The sequence below is a fragment of the Onychomys torridus genome, chromosome 13, assembly GCF_903995425.1.
Source record: "Onychomys torridus chromosome 13, mOncTor1.1, whole genome shotgun sequence".
In the NCBI taxonomy this organism is placed as follows: Eukaryota; Metazoa; Chordata; class Mammalia; order Rodentia; family Cricetidae; genus Onychomys; species Onychomys torridus.
The window spans coordinates 66,020,334-66,044,822 of record NC_050455.1 but is presented as its reverse complement, the minus strand read 5'-3'; the positions used below and the strand labels follow the sequence as shown (position 1 = coordinate 66,044,822).

Below are 24,489 nucleotides of genomic sequence, written 5' to 3'. Positions count from 1 at the left end.
GTCTTTGGCTGAAGAAAGCTCTATTTTAAAGGATTCTGTTTTAAACATTGCAGAGTGTAGTTGTTTCCCTCAGGGAAAGCTGAGATAGAAGCCTTGTAAGTTGAAGGCCAGCATGGACAATTGAGACAAACCCTTATCTCAAAATAAAATTAAAAAGGGGCTGTGAATGTAGCCCAGTGGTAGAGCACTTGCTTAGCATGCCTGAGTCTTTGTTTCAAACCTTAGTAGTACAAAAACTTTTATTTATTTCATTTGAAGCAGAGTTGGGTTAATTAAATACTGTTTTCTTTCCTTTTTTCACTAGTAGTCATAGCTGGCCTGGAACTTGATATGTAGACCAGGGTAGCCTGGAACTAGGTAGATCCATTCCCACCTCTGCCTCTGGAGTTCTGGTATTAAAGGTGTGTGCCACCATGCTTTGCTCTATTATGGATATCTTAACATAGATCCTACCCCCAGAGGGTTAAGAGTAAGAGACACTGAGCAAGAAGACAGATACACCCAGGGCATGGTGAGTGTGGGCTTCTCAAAGAAGAGTAGCCTTATTTTTAGACAGGGTATATAATAGGCATGTTCTAACATATCCAGTTTATATGGTGCTGGGCATCAAACTCAGTCTGAGCCCAAAATTCTTGTCTTTCAAGCATTACAATTTAACTTATCTTTTGTAGAAATCTAGATGTTTAGAATGCTTGTGTTTGATTATAGGAGGCTGCTACTGTAGCATGGGCCAGGCTTGAAGCAGGGTAGAAATTCAGAATGTGCTCTAAATATATCTTTCCAAATATATCTTGGCCATTGACCTACATATTCTTTTCTTAGAAATGAGTATTTATTTCAGGTTAGCTATGATCAGTAATAAGAATTAATAAATTGATCTCAAAAAAGTTATCAGTGTAGGGACACTTTGTATTTTATGTTTTAGAGATCAAATCCAAGGCATCAAGCTCTACTACAGGGAATCTACTACATTTGAAGCCCCAAATCACAGCTTTTTAAAAAGCATAAAAATAAGGAACACTATATCATCAGATAAAATAGAAAAGGTGTATGTGATGGTACCTGTCTGTAATCCCAGCACTTGTGAGGTGGAGGCAGGAAGACTAAGACTACAAGGCCAGTCAGTTGTTGGTTGGAGATAGGTTCTTGATTGGGGATGGGAGTTTGTGTATGTGTCCATTCCCCCCTGCGCCCCCCTCCCCAATCTGGCTTGAACCTGTGCAGACCCTATGCTACCATAGTTCATCTGTGTATTAGTCCTGTTGTGTCTGGAAGCCACTTTCCTTGTGTCATCCATCCCCTCTGGCTCTTCCAGTCTTTCTACCTCCTCTTCTGCAGAGTTCCCTGAGCCTGGGGAGAGGAGATGATGAAGACCTTTCTTCATTTAAGACTGAGTGTGACAAAATCTCCCACTCTCTCCACATTGTCCAGTTGTGGGTCTCTAAATTGTTCCCCTCTATGGCAAGAGGAAGCTTCTCTCATGATGGCTGAGCAAAACACTGATTTATAGGTATAGCAGAATATCCTTAAGAACCATTTTATTGCTATGTTCTTTTAGTAGAACAATAGTATTTGGGTTTCTCCTAGGCCCATGGTCTGTCTAATCTCAGGTTCTTGGCTACCTGAGCAATATCAGGCATGGGCTCCATCTCATGGAGTGGGCCTTAAATCTAGCCAGATGGTGGTTGATTACTACCACAGCTTTTGTGCCACTATTGTATCACAGTATCATGCAGGCAGGACACCATTGTTGATAGCTGGGGTTTTAACTGACTTGGTGGTTACCTTTTTCCTTCTCTGGTTGTGTGCAGAGTACCTTCCAGCACCATAACATTAGCCAGTAGGGGTGAAGGCTCTAGTGAGTCACCAGCTCAACTTCTCCATGTTGACTATTCATGACTTCACTAGCACTGAGTACTTGAGCATATCTAGAGAGCTTTTGGTTACTACCCAGGTATGTGTGTTACTACTGTACCCTTCAGGTTATTGATTGCCATGCTGGTTGTTGATTGTGGTTCATAGGTGTCATAGCTGGGTAGAGCTGTTGCTTGCCTCCCTCCTTTGGAAGCTTGCACAGTGCCTTCTGGTACCATGAAAGCTAGTCCTCAGGGAGGAGGCATTCAGGCAGTTCTAGCTCAGAGTTCTCTGGGCCCTGCTTCTGAAGTGTTTGATGTCTTCAGCAATAGGGACTTACCTTCCACCTTCTAGGGACAACCAAGGACAATAGCAACAAACTATATGTTTTGGGAATCTCTTGGAAAACCCTGGCCAACAACTCAAAAGAGGGCTTCTCAGTCTGGTTTGGAGTTTTTGTTAAGTAGTCTTTGGTTCTTGGAAGAACCATTGTCAATCTAGATGAGAAAAGTTTGTTAAAACTATATATGTATATTAGTTTGCAAATATTTAATAACGTCCTTACTGTTATTTTACCCTCCTTCCTTCTCTGTTTACTTCCCTCCCCCACCCTAAGGATCCCCCACTTTCTCATTTCCCCTATCTGATCACTTGTACCCTGCTATTCCTTTTCCTGCCCCCCTCACACCTTCTTTTGTATTAGCCTCCTTCCCCCTCCCAAAAGAGTCCCCTCTTCCCATTTCCCTAATCAGACCACTTGTACCCTGCTCTTCCCCTCTTTATTGCTCCTCAATCCTCAATCCTGGCAGTGGTCCCTTTTTTTTTTTTTTTTTTTGAGCTGAGGATCAAACCCAGGGCCTTGCTAAATCCCCAGTCCGGGCCCATTTTACTTACCTGGTTTCTGCAGTTACTTTAAGCTTATGTGCTTACATCTGAAGATTTGGAGCTGGGAGCCTCCAATGAGAGAGAACATGTGATGTTTGTCTTTCTAGGTCTGGGTTTCCTCACTCAATATGATTTTTTCTAGTTCCATCCATTTATTTGCAAAGTTCATGATTTCATTTTTCTTTACAGCTAGTAACAAATGATAGGGTCTTTATCCATAGTATGTGTGTGTGCACACACACATACTATGGGCATATATATATATATATATATATATATATATATATACACACACACACACACACACACACCACTTTAATTATCCATTTGCCAGTTGGAAGACAATTAGGTTCTTTCTGTTTCCTGGCTATTGTGAACAGAGCAGCAATGAACATAACTGAGCAAGTATCTGGAGTAGGATGTTGAGTCCTTTGGGCATGTATGAAGGAGTGGTATAGCTGGGTCATATGGTAGATTTATGTGTAGCTTTTTGAGAATTTTCCACATGAATTTCGATAGTAGATATACTAGTGTGCACTCTCACTGACAGGAAATGAGGGTTTTCTTTTCCTGACATCCCCTCCAACATAAAGAATACAGTATCCGTTCAAAGGAGATTGATAAAAGCCCTATCATTTGGTATTTGAAACTAGATTACTTAAAACAGCACGTGTATTATTTGGCCCAATTGTATGTTGCAAGGGCATAGAATTACCTCACCTTTAAGGCTTTTTCTTCTCCCTTCATATTTCTGTTGACAGGGAAAATTTCATATGCTCTTAGTGAACAGAAGCTTTCTTATTTTATCAGTAAACCTTGACTCTCAAAAGATTTTGAGTCTTTTTTTAAAACTAGAAGTCCATTTTTAATTTATACATTTTGTATAAGACAGTGCAGTTGGAATTCATGAGTTATCTAATACTAGAGCATACATATAAAGCAGCAGGATAAGCTAACTGTTTTATATAGATCCTGTTTGAGATATTTGTAGTGGGTAGCCATCCCAGCCTTGGCCTGGAAGTTCCAACCCCCATTGAGGCTTCGGTAATGGTCATGCCCACAAGGCGGGGCTGGGGAGGAAGCTGAAGCCCCAGGATGGAGAGGAGAGGTCTCTCTTGGTTCTGGGACCCTGGACGCTCTAGGTAGACTGAGCAGAGTTCTCCAGAGAACATCGCCGGAATGCGCCATACCTTTGCCAGACCCTGCAACCTATCCCTTCATTTGTAAGTTACCCCACAAAATAAACCTCCCTTTTAACTACATGGAGTGGCCTTAATAATTTCACCAATAGATATTAGTTGCTTTTTTTTTTTTTTTTTTTTTCCCGGTTTTAGGGTGATGAGCTAGCAATTAGAATGCCTACTCTGTGGAGAAAATCTTGCCTTAAAGTATCCTGTTTATTTAATTAAATTAATTAATTTGTTATAGTCCTGGAGATAGAACCCAGGTCTGTGCACATGGATGCTCCACTAATCTACATCCTATCCTAGGAAAGGCCATTTAAAGGGCTGTACTTTTGTCAGCTTACAACATCAATTTGTGATTTCAACTGAAAAGTCTTTTTGGCAGCAATAAACTTGTAACATCAAATGACTTCAGTTTGTATTTTGTCACAAGGGTAAAGGGCAGCACAGTTTAAGTTTATTTGTTTTAGCAGAAATGCACTATCATTAAAGTGGTGTGAATGATTAATGATTGCTTATAAAGCTATGTAGTTGAAAAGGTAAGGTAAGACAAGCTGAGTGCTCAGTGGGTTCATACATGTTATACCTCCTTTTCTCTCTTCTTCCCTTGTCTTTTTGCCTTTCTCTCTCTTTCTGTCTCTGTCTCTCTCTCCTTCTTTCTTTCAGCAGAATCGTACTGTGTAGCCTAGACTGGCCTGGAACTCACTGTAGTCTAATAAATTCAAAGGGCTGTGATTAGAAGTGTGTGCCACCACATTTCATCCACATATTTGTTTATTGGGGGTTGCATTCTTGTACTAGTCCATACACACTCAAGTTGGTTATTTTTCCACCACTTAGACAGCTACTTTTGTCACCTAAAGAGTGTTCTTCAAGCCCATTTTTTCCTCTTTGAAAGAACTTTCCAGATTTCTCTTGAAGCCTTGTTTAAGTAACTCTCAAATCTGTCTTTATTGAAGCCACTATTATCTCTTTTAGGAAAAACTTTTTAAAAAATACTTATTTTATTTAACTTTATGTGTATGTGTGTGCTGCCTGAGTGTAAGTTTTGTAGCACATGTGTGCCTGGCCCCTGAAGAGGCCAAAAGAGACATCAGAGCCTCTGGAAGTGGAGTTACAGATGGTTCTGAGCTGTTGTGTGAGTACTGGGAACTGAATCTGGGACATCTACAAGAGCAGTAAGCACTTTTAACTTCTGAGCCATCTCTCCAGCCCCATCACTTCTGGATAGCTTAAGTAATTGATTTGCTAGAGGCAGCAAGAGATGTAACTCTAATTATCAGCTTTATTGCTTGAAGAAGTCTTCTCAGGGACCTTCACTTAAGTATTGCCTGAATCTTGACTTAGATCTCAGAGAAAACTTTGAAGATGAATCAGAATGAAGCAAAGTTGGGGTTTATTGAGAAAAGAACAGTATACTCCCAAGGGGTGGATTAGGGTTCTCAGTGTTTTTGTGAAATGTTGAGCGTGTGCGTGCGTGCGTGCGTGCGTGCGTGCGTGCGTGCGTGATTTTGAAATTACATATTTCAAAGGATACAGTGTGCAAGTGTTTTAGTGCTGAGCATGTGGTACATACCTTAATTACAGCATGTGGGAGGCGTAGACTGTAAAATAAAATCTCTTTGAGTTTGAGGCCAAGCCTGATCTACATAGCTATATAGTTTTTTGTTTTTTTTCCTCTAAGCAGTTTATGGTGTACCTTGTACAAGTTTATAAAAAGAAGAGTTAGTTCTGGTACGATTAAAACAAAACAAAACAAAACAACAACAACAAGAAAAACTCATAAAAACAAAACAAAACAAAAGCTAAGAGAGAGGATGGAGAAATAGTTTAGTGGTTAAAAACACTGATTACTGTTCCATAGGACCTGGGTTCAATTCCCATACCCACATGGTGGCTCAGAACCATCTGTAACTCCAGTTCCAGGGGATCTAACATCCACTTCTGTCTTCTGTGGGTACTGCATACATGTAGTACATAGACATACATGTAGGTGAATACTCACATAAGATGAATTTTTAAAAAAATTTCTATATTTAACTATACATAGGTCACCAGGTGGTTAGGACATATTTTATGATTATAAGCATGATTCATCATGTATATGAGATTTTCTTAGGAAAAAAATAACCTTACAGATGAGAAAGAATTTTTTTTTTGAACTTGAAGATTTTATTTTTGTGTATGTTTGTATCTGTGCTCGTGTATGTCACATGTATATGGGTGCCCAGGGAGGCCAGGAGAAGGTGTTGGGTCCCCTGAGCTGAGCCGCATGAGTGCTAGAAACTCAAGTTGGGTCCTCTGGAGGAGGTGTGCTTTTAATTGATGAGTGATCTCTCCAGCCTAAGAAAGCCTTAAGCTTTTTTGTCAGCTGTTTTAACACTCTAGTTTGAGATCTGTCTTGGGAAGGGAATATTGTTTCTACAGAAGCAGTCTTCACATTGTTTTTGTTAATTGTGTTGAAATTTTTGACTCTAAGCCATCAATAAATGCAAGCTAGATTGGCAGAGTTAGTGTTAATGTGAGAGTGAGTGTAACGATGTAGAGGAAGGAGCTCCTCTCTTGTTGCTGTGAGAGAAGCAATTTAAGGAAGGAAGGAAGGAAGGAAGGAAGGAAGGAAGGAAGGAAGGAAGGAAGGATTTATTTGGGAAGGAAGGAAGGAAAGAAAGGAAAGGAAAGGAAGAAAAGGAAGGAAGGAAGGAAGGAAGGATGGAAGGATGGATTTATTTGGGCTCCAAGTTTGAGAAGGTACAGTCCATCATGGTGAGGAAGACATGATGGCTGGAGCATAGGGCTCCTCCTGTCTTGGAAGATGAGGAAGCAGAGAACCCCAATAGAAAGTTGGATAGAGCTATAACCCTCAGAGGCTCATTCTTAGTGACCCATCTTGCCAACACTGACAGCTGGGAACAAACTGTTCAAATGCATAGCCTGTAAGGGACATTTTCTTTTCTTTTCTTTTCTTTTCTTTTCTTTTCTTTTCTTTTCTTTTCTTTTCTTTTCTTTTCTTTTCTTTTCTTTTCTTTTCTTTTCTTTTCTTTTCTTCCTTTCTTCCTTCCTTCCTTCCTTCCTTCCTTCCTTCCTTCCTTTCTTTCTTTCTTTCTTTCTTTTTTCAAGACAGGGTTTCTCTGTGTAGCTTTGCACCTTTCCTGGAACTTGCTTTGGAGACCAGGCTGGCCTCGAACTCACAGAAATTCACCTGCCTCTGCCTCCCGAGTGCTAGGATTAAAGGCATGCACCACCACTGCCCGGCCGACATTTTTATTCAAACCATAACACCATGTCACCTTAACCTCCATCTATCCGTCTTCAATCCATATATTAGACACTAAATATAAATTCAGAATTATTCTTGAGTATTGAGACATTTAATACATATCCTTATTTAGGTGCTCACAGTGTAGTAGAAGAGTGTCTTAAGTCACCAAAGACAACTGTAATAAGAGAAAACATTTGATTGATGACATGCTTATGGTTTCAGAGGTTTAGTCCATAAGCATCATGTCAGGAAGTGTGGCTGCATGCAGGCAGGTGCTGGAGCAGTATCTGAGAGCTACATCCTGATCCATAGGCAGAGAGGGACCCTGGGCTTGGCGTGGACTTTTGAAATCTCAAAGCACCCCACCAGCAGCACACTTCCTCAAACAGGGCCATACCTCCTAATCCTTCTAATCCTTGGGACTCTTAGATATCTACCTACCTCTGCCTCCTGATTAAAGGCATGTTCATACCCAGTCCTTTTTAGTTATATTTATTTGTTTATTATACTTTGTTATTTTTGAGATTAACAGTATTTCTCCTTTTCCCTTCTTTTCAAACCCCTCCTTGTTTTCTTTCAAATTCATGGCTTCTTTTTCTACTTTTATTGCATACATATATACGTACATACATATCTATTTATAAATAATAACCTCAGTCTGCATAGTGTTATTTTTATTTATGTTTTCAGCTGTCTTATATAGCCCATGCTCTTGAGTTTCTCTGCCTGCTGAGTAATGGGATTATAGAGGTGTGCTAGATAACTATAATTTTCATGTATTTGACATTTGTTTGAATTATAAACCTAACATTAGAATGATATAATTACTTCTTTATACATTTTCAAGTATTTTGTGTGTATGTGTGTATAAGTGCATGCATATGCCATGGCATTAGAGATTAGAAGACTGCCTATGGGAGTTGGTTTACTATGTGGATCTGGGTTTCGAGCTCAGGTCATTAGGCTTGATGGAAAGAGACTTCACCCGTTGATCCTTCTCTCTGGCCCCTTTCCTTTATGTTAAAGGGAAGATAAGAACTAAGAAAGTATGTAGATTCCTGTAGGTTCACTCAGTACATTCTCCAGTGTTTGTTGTCATAATTTTTTTTTTTTTTTTTTCCGAGACAGGGTTTCTCTGTAGCTTTGGAGGCTGTCCGGGAGCTCGCTTTGTAGACCAGGCTGGCCTCGAACTCACAGAGATCCGCCTGGCTCTGCCTCCCAAGTGCTGGGATTACAGGCGTGCGCCACCACTGCCCGACTCATCATTCATTTTTTAAGGTTCAAGCATAGAGTCATATCACTTTCTTTGAGTCTGAAGATCATTTTGAAAGAATAGTTTTGTTGTTATTAGAGTTCTTGATTGACGATTTTCTACCCCAGCTCTTGGAATGTATGGGTCTACTCCTTCTGGCTTCTGTTTCAAAGAAGAAGTGAAAATGAAATAAGGTTCCTTTGCATTTGATGGGTTACTTTAGCTGATTTCAGTATTTTTCTTTTGTAGCTGAAGTTTTCCTGGTCCCAGCTGGTTCCTGCAGTCCCACGGTCCCACAGCCACTCAGACACAGATGAACACACAGAGGCTTATATTAATTACAAACTGTATGGCCTAATGGCTCAGGCTTCTCGCTAGCTATCCCTTACATCTTAAATTAACCCATTTCTATAAATCTATACTTTGCCATGTGGCTCATGGCTTACTGGTGTCTTTACATCTTGCTTCTCATGGCGGTAGTGGCTGGCAGCATCTCCTGCTCTGTCTTTCTCCTTCCTCTCCCTATTTAGAATGTCCTGCCTCACCATTGGCCAAACAGCTTTCTTTATTTATCAGCTAATCAGAGCAACACATATTCACAGCATACATAACAACATTACCCATAATTCTTTTGTCTTTTACTTACCTATGATGTGAATATGTGGATCACTTTGCATGCATCTTACCACCCACTCCCCCCCCCCCCCCCCCCCCCCCCCCGTAGCTTTGGAACCTGTCCTGGAACTCACTCTGTAGACCAGGCTGGCCTCGAACTCACAGAGATCCACCTGCCTCTACCTCCTGAGTGCTGGGATTAAAGGCATGTGCTATCACTGCCCAGCTTTTTTTTTTTTTTTTTTTTTAAGATAGGGTGTTATGTGGCTTAGTCTGACCTTGAACTTGCTTTGTAGCCAAGAAAGACAACCTGATTCTGCGTCTATCTTCCAAGTACTGGGATTACAAATGAGTGCTACCACTGGCTTTTGGAGTATTTTTTTTCCAATTTTTTTCTTGTGTCTTACTTTCTTTTGAGGATTACTATTGAATATATAATGGTATTTGTTATTTTGTCCATTCTGTAAATCTTCAAAGTGCTATTTGTTTTTCTTTTTTCTTCTTTTTAAATACGTTTTTAAAAGTGTGTGTGTGTGTGTGTGTGTGTGTGTGTGTGTGTGTGTGTGTGTTTTGCTGAGAACTGAGTTCAGGGTTTTGTTTTGTGCATGCTAGGTAAGCTCTCTTTATCACTGAGATTACACACCCAGCCCCTTCCTTAAGTGTTTTGAACATATTTAAAATAGCTCCTTTGAAGTCTTTGCTAAGTCAGACATCTGAGAATTTTTCCCAGTGACTACTTTTTTCTCCTGTGTATGAGTCACAGTTTCCTGTTTCTTTTGGAAGTCTTAATTTTTTATGTTGAAATTGGACATCTCAGACAAAATATTGTTCCAATTTTGGATTTTCATCTTTGTCCTTTTGAAAATGTTACACTTTCTTTGTTTAGATAACAGATCTGTGAAATGTCTTCATTCCAGTGTATAGCTAGCTACTAGTTACTCTGTTCAATATTTCTTCTTCTTCTTCTTTTTTTTTTTTTTTTTAAATTTCAAGCTTTTTAGTGGTTGCTTTTGTCATTTCTGGTACTGCTTACTGATCTACAACCAGTGACTAGACAGTGGTTGTACATAAAGATCTGAGGCTAATAAAACTTCATTCTCTCCTAGTAGAGAATATCTCCTAGAGTAGATAAGGGAATACATTTTAAAGCTGAAGCCTTTTCAGAATATATCTACCACTTTTATTTTCTAAAATGCTTTGACAATATAGTTCAGTATCTTCTATTTTAGTTAACCTTTCTGTTGCAGTGATAAAATACCATGACCAAAAGCAACTTCAGAAGAAAGGATTTTTAATTTTAGCTTCTGGTTCTAGAAGGATAAAATTTAATCTTGGTGGAGAAGGCAGGGCGTGTTAGCAGAAGCAGAAAACTAGTTGATCACATTTGTATCCATATACAAACAAGAAGCAAAGGGGTAGGGGTGGGTACTGGTGGCGGGTGGGGAGAGAGAAACAGGAATTGGGACAAGGCTTCAAAGGCCAGCCCCATTGCATACTTTTGCTAGCAAGATTCCATTTCTTAAAGTTACATAAACTCTCTAAACCCCACTACCAACCAGGGATCCAGGGAGAGGGTGGTTTCTTACACAAACTACCACATCAACCAAGAATATGCTCGATATATGTACAACCGTATCTTTTTTTTTTTTTTTTGGGGGGGGGGGTTTGAGACAGGGTTTCTCTGTAGCTTTGGAGCCTGTCCTGGACTAGCTCTGTAGACAGGGCTGGCCTCGAACTCACAGAGATCCACCTGCCTCTGCCTCCCAAGTGCTGGGATTACAGGCGTGGGCCACCACCGCCCGGCAAACCATATCTTTATACTACTAGAGCCCTTGGGTACTCTGTTGCCTGTTAAGATTGTCATTTGCTCCTGTAATGCCTGGATATAGGTGTGTTCTATTATTACACATTGTAGCCAGTGCTTGTTCCACATTGACAGAATCTACTCAGCTTGTGGATAGCCACAGGCAAGAATGTTTTAACTCTTGTTGTCAACAAAAATTGAGAAGTTTTCAAGCACCAACATTTTTTGTATGCTTTTGTTGGATTTCCAGAGAACTGAAATGGTTATTGTTTTGCTTTGCTTTGTAGTAATATTTTTTGGTAACCCTAAAACTTGCCTATAGGCAGAAAGCCTGTGTGAGACAGAGATCAGATGTCCTCTGTTACTGCCCATGTGAGCTCCCAAGACTCAATTGTCCCATACTCCCTGTTCCCTCTAGGGCAGTGGTTCTCAATCTTCCTAATGCTATGACTCTTTAATACAGTTCCTCATGTGGTAACCCCAACTATGAAATTATTTCATTGCTACTTCATAATTGTAATTTTGCTACTGTTATGAATTGGAATGTAAATATCTGATATTGAGGATATATGAGAACCGCTGCTCTAGGATTACATATGAATAATATTGCTGTGCCTTGCTTTTACATAGAGACATAGGGATCTGAACTCAGGTTCTCATGTTCGTGCAGCAAGCACCCCCCCCCCCCAAACCTGGCCTTTTTTTATTTCTTTGCTTTGTTTTTGAGATATCTTATGTAGACTAAGATGGCCCGGCGTTCCTAATATTCCTTCCTCAGTGTCCTAAGTGCTGGGATTACATACTTGAGCCACCATACTTGTCCCTACCAATACTTTTAAACTTTGTATACTCATAACCTTCATACTTCCACTTATAGATAGTTGTTTCCCTAACATTTTAGTAAAAATTCCCTTGCTTTAAAAGAAATTTTAGTGTGCAACTAAATGTCTACACATAATGTGTCATTTTGCATGGTTTTGAGTTTTATATACTTTGGACACCTTTTCTCTTGAATTCTCTTACCATTGCTTCTAAAATTTACTCACTTAATATAGTTGCTCTTAATTTGTTTCCACTTTATATACTTCTTTTAAGTTTTTTAGTACTACATTTATTTATTGTGGCTCTGTGTGTGTGTGTGTGTGTGTGTGTGTATGCATGCTTGTGCTTGTGCGTGTGTGCAAGTATACACGTACATTTCATAGTGCTGATGCAGGAGTCAAAGGACAACTTTGGGAAGTCAGTTTTCTACCATAGGGGTCCTGGGGATTGAACTCATTGTCAGGCTTTGAAGCAAAAAGTATGCTCCTATCTTTTGAGCCATTTTGCTAGCCCAGTGCTTCTTCAGTGTAATGTACCATAATTTATGGGTTTTTTTTTTTTTGTTTGTTTTTTTTTGTTTTTTTTCCAGAGCTGAGGACTGAACCCAGGGTCTTGTGCTTACTAGGCAAGTGCTCTACCACTGAGCTAAATCCCCAACCCCATTTATGTTTTTTAACAAAACAATTGTGGCCAGGTGGTGGTGGCGCACGCCTTAAATCCCAACATTTGGGAGGCAGAGGCAGATGAATCTCTGTGAGTTTGAGGCCAGCCTGGTCTACAGAGTGAGTTCCAGGACAGCAGGGTCTACACAGAGAAACCCTGTCTGGAAAAACAACAACCAAAAAAACCCAAACAAACAAAAGAACCAAACCAAAACAATTGTGTTGTCAACGTAACTTGTGCATGGGTTTCTCTTTCTCTTTTTCAGGCTGATCTCAGATTCCCTGTACGATGACCTTGAACTTTTTTTTTTTTTTTTTTTTTTTTTTTTTGAGCTGAAGACTGAACCCAGGGCCTTGCGCTTGCTAGGCAAGCGCTCTACCATTGAGCTAAATCCCCAACCCGACCTTGAACTTTAAAATTTTTCCTTCTTCCACTTCCTTAGTGTTGGGATCAGAGGTCCTCCTGGTTTGTGTGGTGTTGGAGATTTCTGTGTGCTAGACAAATGACATATATCCTTACTAACAGTACATCTACAACCCATGTGTACAGATTTCTCTAGGGAGTGCTTTCCAAATTTCAGGCTGCCATCAGTTGTGAAATCAGTTTACTGAGTCATGATCAGCATTAGTTTTATTTTATATACACACACATTAGGAATAAATAAATATTTATTTTATGTGTATGAGTGATTTCCCTGCATATGTCTGTGCATCATGTGTTTGCAGTGCCTGAGGAGGTCAAAAGAGAGGGTCAGATTCTCTGGAACTAGAGTTAGAGATGGTTGGGGTTACACTAGATGTGTTGTTAACCACTAAGCCATTTTTCCAGTTCCAAGAAGAAATACACCTTGAGTGTATTAAATGTTAGGGTGGGTTTTTATTACAAGGACTTGTTTTAGGGGTGGCATTAGCTCATTAGTGCTGTGCGTTTAGGTAGGTTTCCTGTTCAAATGCCTTATATGGATGGAATACAGTGGGTTTTGAGGAATTCTATGCATTGTCCCTATCATAAGTATGCAGATATGAGGGCTATTCTTTTAAGGTTTCACACAAGTAGTACATTTTTGACAATTCAAACTGCCACACCACATACCCCTTCTTTTGTGTGTTATATATGTATCTATGGAGGCTAGAGAACAACCTGCACTGTTACTCAGGTTCTGTCCACCTTTCTATTTGTTTCACTGTAGGGTTTCCTACTGGCCAGGAACTTGCCAAGTAGGGTAGACTGGCTGGCCAGTGGACCACCAGGATCTATTCGGTTCCGCCTACCAATACGAGCATTATAAGCACATGTCATCAACATGGCAGGCTTTTTTTTTTTTTTTTTTTTTTTTTTTTTTTAATTATGTAGGTTCTAGGGATTGAACTCAGGTCTGTGTTTGCAAGGCAAGTACTTTACCAACTGAGCCATTTTCAGATAGGGTCTTGCAGAGCCCAGGCTGACCTCAAATTCTGAACTTCTAATCCCTCCTGCTTCCACCTCCCAAGTGCTGGGATCACAGCATGTGTTACCACAGCACTACATTTCCCTCTTTATGGATATCCTTGTTTAAAAACATTGCTTATCTCAAATTAGCTTTGTTTGTTCTTAGGAGATAGGACAGACATATTCTGGTTTGTCTTACAGCATGGGAAGAAAATGACTAGCAACAAGGAGTTGCTAAAATTTTAGTTTTAGTTGATACTAAAATCATGCATAGCAGTGCTGGAGATAAGTTGATTCAGTAGTTAACATCATTTACTCCTACTCATTACTGCATTTCGTTCCTAGCGTCCACATTGGGTGGCCCTCTTTCTTTTAAGAGGACTGCATACATGGCGTGCACATAAACTCACACAGATGAATACACATATACACACATAAACAGTAACATCTTGAAACAAACAGACCACCTGAATAGTTTGCTCACATTTGCTCAGCAAGGTTGACAGAAGGAGAGACTTTCAGGATTTCTTTTTTCTTTTTTCGTGTGTGTGTGTGTGTGTGTGTGTGTGTGTGTGTGTGTGTGTGTATGAGTATATGACTTAGGTGTATATGCCATGTTGCACAGATAGAGGTCAGAGGACAGCTTTTGGGAGCTGATTCTTTGCATTTGTGATTCCAGGGATAAAACTCAGGTTATTAGGCATGCTTGGCAAGTTTTTTTTTTTTTTTTTTTCTAACCCATTGAGCCAAGCTTTCAATGTTTCACTCTCAGATTCAGTTTTGTCTGTCCTATAGGTTTGGCTGCTTGTCATCTCAAAGCATTGGGTCAGCATTATTCTGTTTAGTGTGTGCGTGTGTATGTGTCATCTATCTGCCTGTCTATTGTATGCATTCACATCTGTGTTTAGTATGTATGTGAGTGTGCAAAGGACAACTTGCAGCAGGTGGTTTTCTTTCAAATATGGGTCCTGGGAGCTGAACCCAGGTTTTTGGGCTTGGATGTAAGTGCCTTTACCTACTGAGATAGATGGCTGACCTCTGGTACTTGTATTTCTTCAGAAACTTGATAGGCAACAAATCCAAAATTTAAAAAGGATAATACAGAGCAAAATTAAGAGTATCTGATAGTCCCAGTTTTCAAAATTATTTGGTTTCTAAAAATCCAGGCTTCAAAGCAACCAGTTAAACAAATGACCAAGGAAACTGGGGTGAGACTGGTAAACATGTTATTATTCCCTTGTCATTTATATTTGGGTCTCAGCTTCCCCAAAGAAGTTTGTTGAAGTAGAGCATGCAGTATCAACAATATCATAGACTTTTTTTTTTACCCAATTAATAATCATGAAATATTCTATTGTCCAGAACCACTCTAGCAAGTGAATTTAATGGGTGCTTCTATGCAGTATTACCCTTGGTAGTACAGTTTGAAGGATTTCTGAAGTAGCTAATGAGGTCCTTACCAGTTCATGGTACCAAAAATTCTGGAATCTCATGTTCTACCAGGTAACTCATTTTGACCCATTGATTTACATGAGTGTCCCCAGTGACTGGATATACTATTCTCTGACAACACAGTGAAGTATCCTGTGAAAGAGCACGGGAGCCAGTTGTGGTGCACGCCTTTAATCCTAGCTAGCATCCAGGAGGTAGAGGGAGGTGGATCTCAGTGAGTTTGAGGCCATTCTGGCCTACATGGTCACTTCCAAGCCAGCCAAGATTATTACATAGAGAGACCCTGTCTCAAGGGGGTGGGGGTGGGAAGTTGAGGTAGTAAATAGAAACATTTTATTGATATTTATATTTAAGACATGTTTTTAGTGTATACACAGTGTGTGTGTGTGTGTGTGTGTGTGTGTGTGTGTGTGTGTGTATGTGTGTTACTACATGTATATGGAGGTCAGAGGACAAGTTCTATCTACTATGTGGACCCTGGGGATCAAACTCAGGTTGTCAGTGGCAGGTGCCTTTATCTGCTGAACCATCTTACCAGCCCCAGCTTCACATGTTAAAATCATTTTCTACTTCCACCTATTTGATTATCCCTACCCAAAAAATTCTGTTTTTTTGGGCAGGGGAAGGCCCATGAGACCTCTACCCTACACTAAGAACTACAGGCAACTAAGGAACACTGAGAGCAGGAGAAAATAGTCTTCTCCAGGGAAGAGCACACCGACTGGTTATTTAATACTAAGTGGGCAGCCCTGAAAACATGCATAAAAGTAACACTATACAGACTGAGCAGGTTGTGTTTATGTATTTAGAAACACGCGTGTGCACGTGCACACACATGCACATTCACACAACACAGAGCAATTGATGAACAAAGAGGCCATTGATTTGAACAAGAGCAAGGAGGGAAATATGGGAAGGTCTGGAGGGAGGAAAGGGAAGGGGGAAATGCTATAATTCTATTATAAACTCAAACATAATTTTATTTTATTTTGTTTTGTCTTGTTTTAGTTTAGTGTTTAGTTTAGTTTGGTGTTTAGTTTAGTTTAGTTTATAGTTTAGTTTTTCGAGACAGGGTTTCTCTGTAGCTTTGGAGCCTGTCCTGGACTAGCTCTGTAGACCAGGCTGGCCTCAAACTCACAGAGATCCACCTGCCTCTGCCTCCTGAGTGCTGGGATTACAGGCGTGCGTCACCACTGCCTGGTGCAAACATAATTTTAAAGTGATAATTTTGGGGGGGGGCATGATTAAACTTTATGTATGATAGATATTTTTTCTATTGTGTTTAGAGAAGTTTATTTTAATTCCATTATAAAGACTTTTTTCATAGCTTGGATTTCTGGTGACTTTTTTAGCCCCAACCCTGTGATTAATTATAAGAAAATTATATCCTAGAGCAGTAGTTCTCAATCTGTGGGTTGCGACCCCTTGAGGGTTGAATGGCTCTTTCACAGGGGTCACCTAAGACCATTGGAAAACACAGACATTTACATTCCGATTCATAACAGTAGCAAAATTACAGTCATGAAGTAACAGTGAAGATAATTTTATAGTTGGGAGTCACCACAGAGTGAGGAACCTGTACTAAAGGGTTGCAGCATTAGGAAGGTTGACCACTGTTCTGGGGGAAGCTTCATAGAATTTATTGATGAAAATGACCCAAATGATAGAGTGTCATGTCCAGAATAAAAAGCACTACCCTTTCAGAAGACTTATGTTAGAGCTTTGAGAGAGATTTATTGTATATGATACAAAATTTAACAGGTACGGAACTGTGTATAATAACATCTATTCCTTCCCCCTCTCTTTCCTCTCAAGGTAGATGGTGGCTACTCTTGTTAACAAGGATTATTATAGAGATTAGGTGCCCTGTAGACAAAATCATAAATACCATTGCTTGTACTTAGATAGTATAATTACTTCTGTTCATTTAAGGTTTGTGTGTGTTATATGGACGTATTCGTGTTGGCATGTGCATGTGTGTACATGTGTATGGAAGCAGAGGTTGATGTCAGTTGTCTTCCTGGATCAATCACTCTTCACCTTGTTTTTTGAGACATGGTCTCTCACTCAAACTAGAGCTCATGGATTTTGCCAGGCTGGTTGGCCAATGAACTCAATCTGCCTGTTTCCTACTACCCTCAAGCACTGGAGTATAAATGTGTGCAGTCCAAACTCAGGTCCTCATGTGTGTACAGGAGGTACTTTACCAACTGAGCCATCTCTCAGCCTCCTCATTTAATTTTTGTTCATGAGAGTTGTCTCGTGTCACTTTATAAAAAGAGCCCTTTTCTTCTCAATGCCCATGTTGTTTGGAAATACCTCGATGAACTCACTGGTTCTGTTTATAGTTAATGCCAGTCCTTTGTGATTGATTTGGGTAATATTACAGTGATTTTAACCACAGTATTGCTGACATTTTTAGGCAGCTGTAATGAAATCTTATTTATGACTTAAGTTTAAGGATCTTGAAATGCAAGCTAATTGATTGATATATTGATATATAATATGGAAAGTAATATTGTTAGTTTTTTTTTTTTAAAAAAACAAAGAAAGTAGTTCAGATTCATTTGTGTTACCCATAATAACATAGTCTCTGAAGTCTTGGTCATTTCAACTAAGTAGTTAGTCAATTTTTTGGATTTTAGCTTTTATTTATTTATTTATTTATTTATTTATTTATTTATTTATTTTTTCGAGACAGGGTTTCTCTGTGTAGCTTTGCGCCTTTCCTGGATCTTGCTCTGTAGACCAGGCTGGCCTTGAACTCACAGAGATTCTCCTGGCTCTGCCTCCTGAGTGCTGGGATCAAAGGCATGCGCTATCACCGCCTGGCTGGATTTTAGCTTTTTATTAAACATATTGCAGAAGAGTTTAGTCAAAAGTTCATCGCTGGATTAGAGAGATGGTTCATTGGTTAAGTGTAGCAAGTCCTTATCTGTCCTGCCAGCCAGCTCCCAAATCACAACATGGAGACTTACTATCTTATCAATTATGAAAGCTCAGCTGATAGTTTAGGCTTCTTTCTAGCTAGCTCTTATAACTTAAATTAACCCATTTCTATTAATCTATATGCTGCCTTGAGGCTTGTTTACCTCATCTACATACTTACTGTCCATCCTGCTTTTCTGCCTCCTCCATGTCTCCTTTCATCTCCAACCTTCTTCCCAGTGTCCTCTCTGCCCCCCTAACCATTGACCATTCAGCTTTTTATTAAACCAGTCAGAGTGACACATCTTCACAGTGTGCTAGAAGATTATTCCACAACAGTTAAGAGCACTGGTTCTTGCAGAGGATGTGGGTTTGGTTCCCAGCACCCAAATTGGGCAACTATAACTAGTAACCCCAGTTAAAAGCTTTTTCTGGCCCCTAGGAACACCTGTATACATACATGGGGTGCACAAACATACACTCAGGCACAAGCATGTGTACATAAAATAAAACAAGCAAATCTTAAAAAGAAACAACAGCAGCAAAACCAAACTAAAGCCCATGTCATTATCAATGTCTCTGGGTTCTTTTTTCTTTCTTTCCTTTTTTTAGAAGTTTGTTTTTGTGTGTGTGTGTGTGTGTGTGTGTGTGTGTGTGTGTGTGTGTGTATGTGTATATGTGTGTGAGAGAGAGAAAGAGAGAGAGAGAGCGCGCGAAAGATTGAGACAGAGACACATACACAAGGGCAGACAGACATAAAGACAGAGACATAGAGAGACAGAGACAGAGAGAATAGGACTATGAGAATGTATGCCACATGAATGTATGTGCCTGAAGAGGCCAGAGAAAGGCATTGGGTCCTCTACAGCTGGAGCTACAGGCCGTTGTGAGCTGCCCAATATGAGTGCTAGGAACTGAATAAGCTCGGGTCCCCTGGAAAAGCAGCAAGTGTTCTTAACCACTGAGTCTTCTCTCCTCAGCCGCTGCCCACTCTCTTGATTCTTGTTTCTGGCTTTCTCTTGTTCTGATGGCAGCAGTGGACAGGGCTCCTGCTAGTGTGATATCAGCTGCATGAGAAGGTCCAGCAGCCCCTATGTTGTACATGAGACTCCCGGTGCTGACATTGGCTGAGACTTTGCAATAAGTCAGACCAAAAGTTCAAAATTTACACCAGCTGCTTTAATGGGAGCATTGATCTTCCCTGTACAGGCCACCTCATCCTACAGGATGAGGGCAGGGTAGATGCAGACAAACGTGGAGATAAGCCATGGTGGACAGTGGGGATGGTGCTGAGGAGACTGCTATTGCTGGGTGATGTGCTAGTTAATCTCTAGATGGAATGAGGCCTTCATCCAATGCAGCTTTAGCTTCTTTAGAAGACTGTACACCTTGGCAACATTGACGAAAGAGGCAATAAATTATCCCCCCCCCCCCAGCAAAGTCTTGTATAGCCCCGGCTGGCATTGATCTTGTTATGTATCAAGGATTATCTTGGATTTTTTGTTTTTTGTTTGTTTTTCGAGACGGGGTTTCTCTGTGTGGCTTTTCGCCTTTCCTGGAACTCACTTTGTAGACCAGGCTGGTCTTGAACTCACAGAGATCCGCCTACTTCTGCCTCCCGAGTGCTGGGATCAAAGGCGTGTGCCACCACTGCCCGGCTGATCTTGGATTTTTGTGTCTCCTCCTATACTTCCTGAGTATTAGAATTACACACATACTTAACCATGTCTTGTTTGTGTAGTGCTTGGAATTGAACCCTGGGCTTTTGCAAACCACCAATCCCACCAACTCCCACCTAAGTTTTTTCTAAGTGTATTTATTTATTTGAGGGTTAGGGTATACACATGTGCTCAGTATGTATGTAGTGGCCAAAGGACAACTTAATAGGCGTCTTTTTCACCCTGTGAATCCCAGGGACTGAACCCAGGCCATAAGGCTAGGTGGCAAGTGCCTTTGCCTTTATATTACCCATTGAGCCATCTTGCCAGCCTCAACTCTCGCTTCTTTTATTTTTATCAGAAAAATTTGGCTTTTTTTAAATTCCAGGAGTATTTTATATAGACATACAAATATTTTATGTTGTTAGCATACTTCATTTGACACTGTTTATTGGTTTAGCCTGTACTCCCTCTGTTGGCTTTCAGCAGCGTTACATTTCTTTTAGAACTGTTAAATATCTATGCTTATTTTCACTTAGTTAAAAAATTAGTTGTAATACATATTTGTTTATGGAGTGTCTCAAATTAGTAAATGCTCAAGTAGGAATATTTTAGTCTTCCTGAGTTTGTTAAGGAAACTATCATAATGTCCATTTTATTAGTGAACAGGGCTATGCAAAGCAAAAAAAAAAAAAAGGTACATAAAAATGATGCTTCTAATGTTAGAGCAATAAAAGGCTTTTTCTGGTATTTTCTGGTTTTTTTTTTTTTTTTTTTTTTTTGGTCATAAAATGGACTGATAGTTGGTAGACTAACGTAGTGGAGAAGCTATATTATACCTTACTAGCATACCATCATGATTAACGTTTGCACTTGGCCTATGGGGACATCATGGTCCTTGCCTTCTGTATTCTATGTACAAGGTGAGGGAGTGACTTGCCTTGCTCCTTCTTAGCATTCTCTGGAAAACCATCAATTAATGAACTTTTCGATAGAAGAGGTTACAGACTTGTGGTTAAAGGTTGTGTTCTGCTCACGATTAATCAGAGCTGTGTCTTTCATGGCGGTGGTGAGGACATTGGGGGCCCAATCTAGCAAATAAGATGTAAAACTTATAGGGAGTTTTTTTTTTTTTTTTTTTTTTTTTTTAAACCTGAACCTAGTCAGAGAATTTCTTGGGTTCACAAAGTAACTGAACTGTATGTAGTGGCTATTGCTTTTGAAACAAAACATTAGACACAAGACTCAGTCAGTAGATGGACTGAGAGAACAGCAGAATTTGGCCTTTGAGACAGGCTCTCAATATGTAGCTTGGGCTGATGTCCAACTTTCAGTCCAAATTCAGCCTTGAAAGAGCCATATTACATGGATATGCTGCCATTCGCAGATGGCCTTGTTTCTTAATTCTCCTTTGGGATAGCTTCTGTTGAGGGGAATTACTTTGGTTCCTCATTTACCAAAAGCATGTAGTTGATTTTTTTTTTTTTTTTTTTTTTTTAAAGGAAGCAGTGAGGAGATAGCTCATTCAGAAGACACGACTTTGATACCCAGCACCTGTGTTAAAAAGTCAGGTGCTGGGTGGCAAAGACAGGCTTCCCTACAACTTACTGGCCAGCCAGTGTAGTGGAATTGGCCATCTCCAGGCCAGTAAGGGATCCTGTTTCACGAAACAGATGGATGGCTTTTGAGGAATGACACAGGAGGTTTTCATCTGGCCCCCGCATGCACCTACACACACACACACAAAATACACACCACCAATCCCCTAACAATCCATAAGAGTACAGTAGCTAGTTCTCCCTTTTACATCTCCTCTTTCTTTAGGGAATTGAGTGTAAAACTATCATTTCAGTTACAATGATTCCCAGGCTAGTGCTGTGTTTGATGGTATTGGGGCATTAAACATGTTAGACAAACACTCTACTACTAAGCTACATACCAGCCCCTTCCCCCTTTATTTGTATATATTTTTTAAAGATTTATTTCGTATGTGTAGAAGTATTTGCCTATACACACACACACACACACACATACACACACACATACATACATACATACATACATACATACATACATACAGATGCCCTGGAACTGGAGTTACAGAAAGGAGCACCTGGGTAGGTTCTGGGAACCAAACCAAGATATGCTGCAAGAGCAGCAAGTATTCTTAACCACTGAGTCATCTTTCTGCCCCCTTTTTTTTTTCATTTTGAAACAGGGTCTCACAAGTTGTCCAAGTCGGTCTTAACTTGGAGATCCTCATACTTCAGCCTCTCAAGTAACTGGAATTATAGGCCTGTGCTACCATGTCTAGGTCAGATTATTCCTCCTTTTTTTTTGTTTTTTCTTTTTTGATATAGGGTCTCATGTATCCCAGGGTGAAATTCATTATGGATGACCTTGAACTCCTAATTTTCCTGCCTCTGCCTCTATAGTGCTGAAATCACAGGCATATACCATCATCATGTCTAATTCTAGGTCGTGGTGAGGATTGAACCCCAGCTTCATATATGCGAGGCAAACACTCTATCAACTGAACTACACTTCCAGCCCCAGAGTAGTCACATTTTAAATCATTCTTCTCATTTATACTAAAGCCAAGTACACATTAATTATTATATTAAAAGTTTTCAAAGATTTCTTTCTTGAGTCTTTTAAGTCTTTCTTATTTTGGTGCAGGGCTTCAGGTACCCTAAACAAGCACTATGTGCTACACTACTTTCCCAACTCTATCTAAAGTTCTAAACTTTACTCTTTGGTTACTTACTGTAATTACAGCAATAGGGGATTAATATTCTGTTTTTAGTAGATAAGACTGCTATGATTGTGATGCTGTTAAATCTTGTGAATCTGACTGCCAATCAAGCAGAGTATGGGTATATAATATCTTAAAGGTCTGCCTAAGTAGTAACTTTTGCTACTTAGAAAAATAGCATACTGTATAGGTTAAGTAATCTTCCATTTCTAGTCATTGACTTTATGTGTTTTCATACAGGCTGCTTTCCTGTTGCATCTTTGATATCGTTTCTTAGACTCTGCTCCATGATTTAATTTGGAATTCTGAAATGAAGATGGAGGAGACAGTGGGAAAAGTAGAAGAACTCATTGAGTCTGCAGCCCCACCAAAAACCTCTGAACAAGAGACGGTCAAGGAGGAAGATGGTTCTGTAGAACTGGAATCTCAAGTTCCGAAGGATGGTGTAGCCGACTCTGCAGTTCTTTCTTCAATGCCCTGTTTGTTGATGGAACTGAGAAGGGACTCTTCAGAGTCTCAGTTAGCATCCACAGAGAGTGACAAGCCCACAACTGGCCGAGTTTATGAGAGTGACTCCTCTAATCATTGCATGCTTTCCCCTTCCTCTAGTGGTCACTTGGCTGATTCAGATACATTGTCTTCTGTAGAGGAGAATGAACCCTCTCAAGCAGAAACAACAGTAGAAGGAGATACTTCAGGAGTACCTGGTGCCACTGTTGGGCGCAAGTCTAGGAGGTCCCGTTCTGAAAGTGAAACATCTACTATGGCTGCCAAGAAAAACCGGCAATCCAGTGATAAGCAGAATGGCCGAGTCACCAAGGTTAAAGGTCATCGGAGCCAAAAGCACAAGGAAAGGATCAGACTACTGAGGCAGAAAAGGGAGGCTGCTGCAAGAAAGAAGTACAACTTGCTGCAGGACAGTAGTACCAGTGATAGTGACCTGACTTGTGACTCAAGCACGAGCTCATCAGATGATGATGAAGAGGTTTCAGGGAGCAGCAAGACAATCACTGCAGAGATACCAGGTAGAGGATGTTTTTTAAACTGACTGTAAAGCACTTGATGGCTTTTCTCAGCTGTCAGACTCAGTTAGATGAGTGACGCTTGAAAAAATCCAGGAGACCTGCAGCTCTCTGTAAATGTGAAGACTGCAGTCTGTTAACAAGACATGGCCACCTTAAACCAAGCAAACCTGCTCTGAGTTGCCAGTGCACTTTAGCACATCAGCAAAAACATTAAGTGGTTAATGACAGGGACAAGATTATTTTTTAAGCAATGGAATTCTTACAGGCCTTTCTCTGTAACATACTATCTGAACTTCCATCATTGCCTGTTTAGCACTGCATAGGTTTAATACTCACTGTTCAGCATTATTACTAAGTACAAGTACATTTTCCTCAGGAATAGGCACCTTGCTTTATTATCTAGTCTCTGCACTTGAGCTTATGGTGTCTGGAATAATACACTTTTTTCATGAAAGCTTTCTAATTACTGTTTCTCCTAAAACAATAGTTTTGTGTGTTTTCCCTCAGGTTTAGTGGATGATAAACTAGTTACCCATATTGCACATTTTTTATCCTACCTTGTCACTCAAATTGTAAAGAATGTTTTTAAAAAAACTTTCCCCTTAATCTCCCAGGCTTTAAAAAGTTACTTGGACATTGGCTTGTTTCAGCTCTCATAGAGAAAAGGGTCTGTAGTTTATTACATTTTTAACATGTCTGCTTTCCCTGTATTGTCACATCTGATACTGTGTGCTACAGAGGCAGTCTTGAGATTTCATAGAGGAAGAAAGATGATATCTGAATGGTTCTTAAGTGAAGAGTTCTCATTATTGAAGAGAATCATATGACTAGGAATATTTTGTAAAGTAACATGCTTAATAGGTCATGACAACATTGTTTATTGTGCATTGAAGAGGGGAAAGTTT

The 24,489-nt window shown here is 40.0% G+C and overlaps 1 protein-coding gene across 4 annotated transcripts in view; it reads left to right on the top strand.

Moving 5' to 3' along the window:
* C13H18orf25 (chromosome 13 C18orf25 homolog) overlaps nt 1-24,489 on the top strand; it is an 83,800-nt gene that overhangs the window by 15,171 nt on the left and 44,140 nt on the right. For all 4 annotated transcript variants that reach the window (XM_036204379.1, XM_036204377.1, XM_036204380.1 and 1 more), the window contains one exon: nt 22,800-23,584. In XM_036204379.1, the coding sequence (XP_036060272.1) occupies nt 22,870-23,584 (715 nt within the window). In that variant the 5' untranslated portion in view covers nt 22,800-22,869. The remainder of the gene's footprint in view (nt 1-22,799; nt 23,585-24,489) is intronic.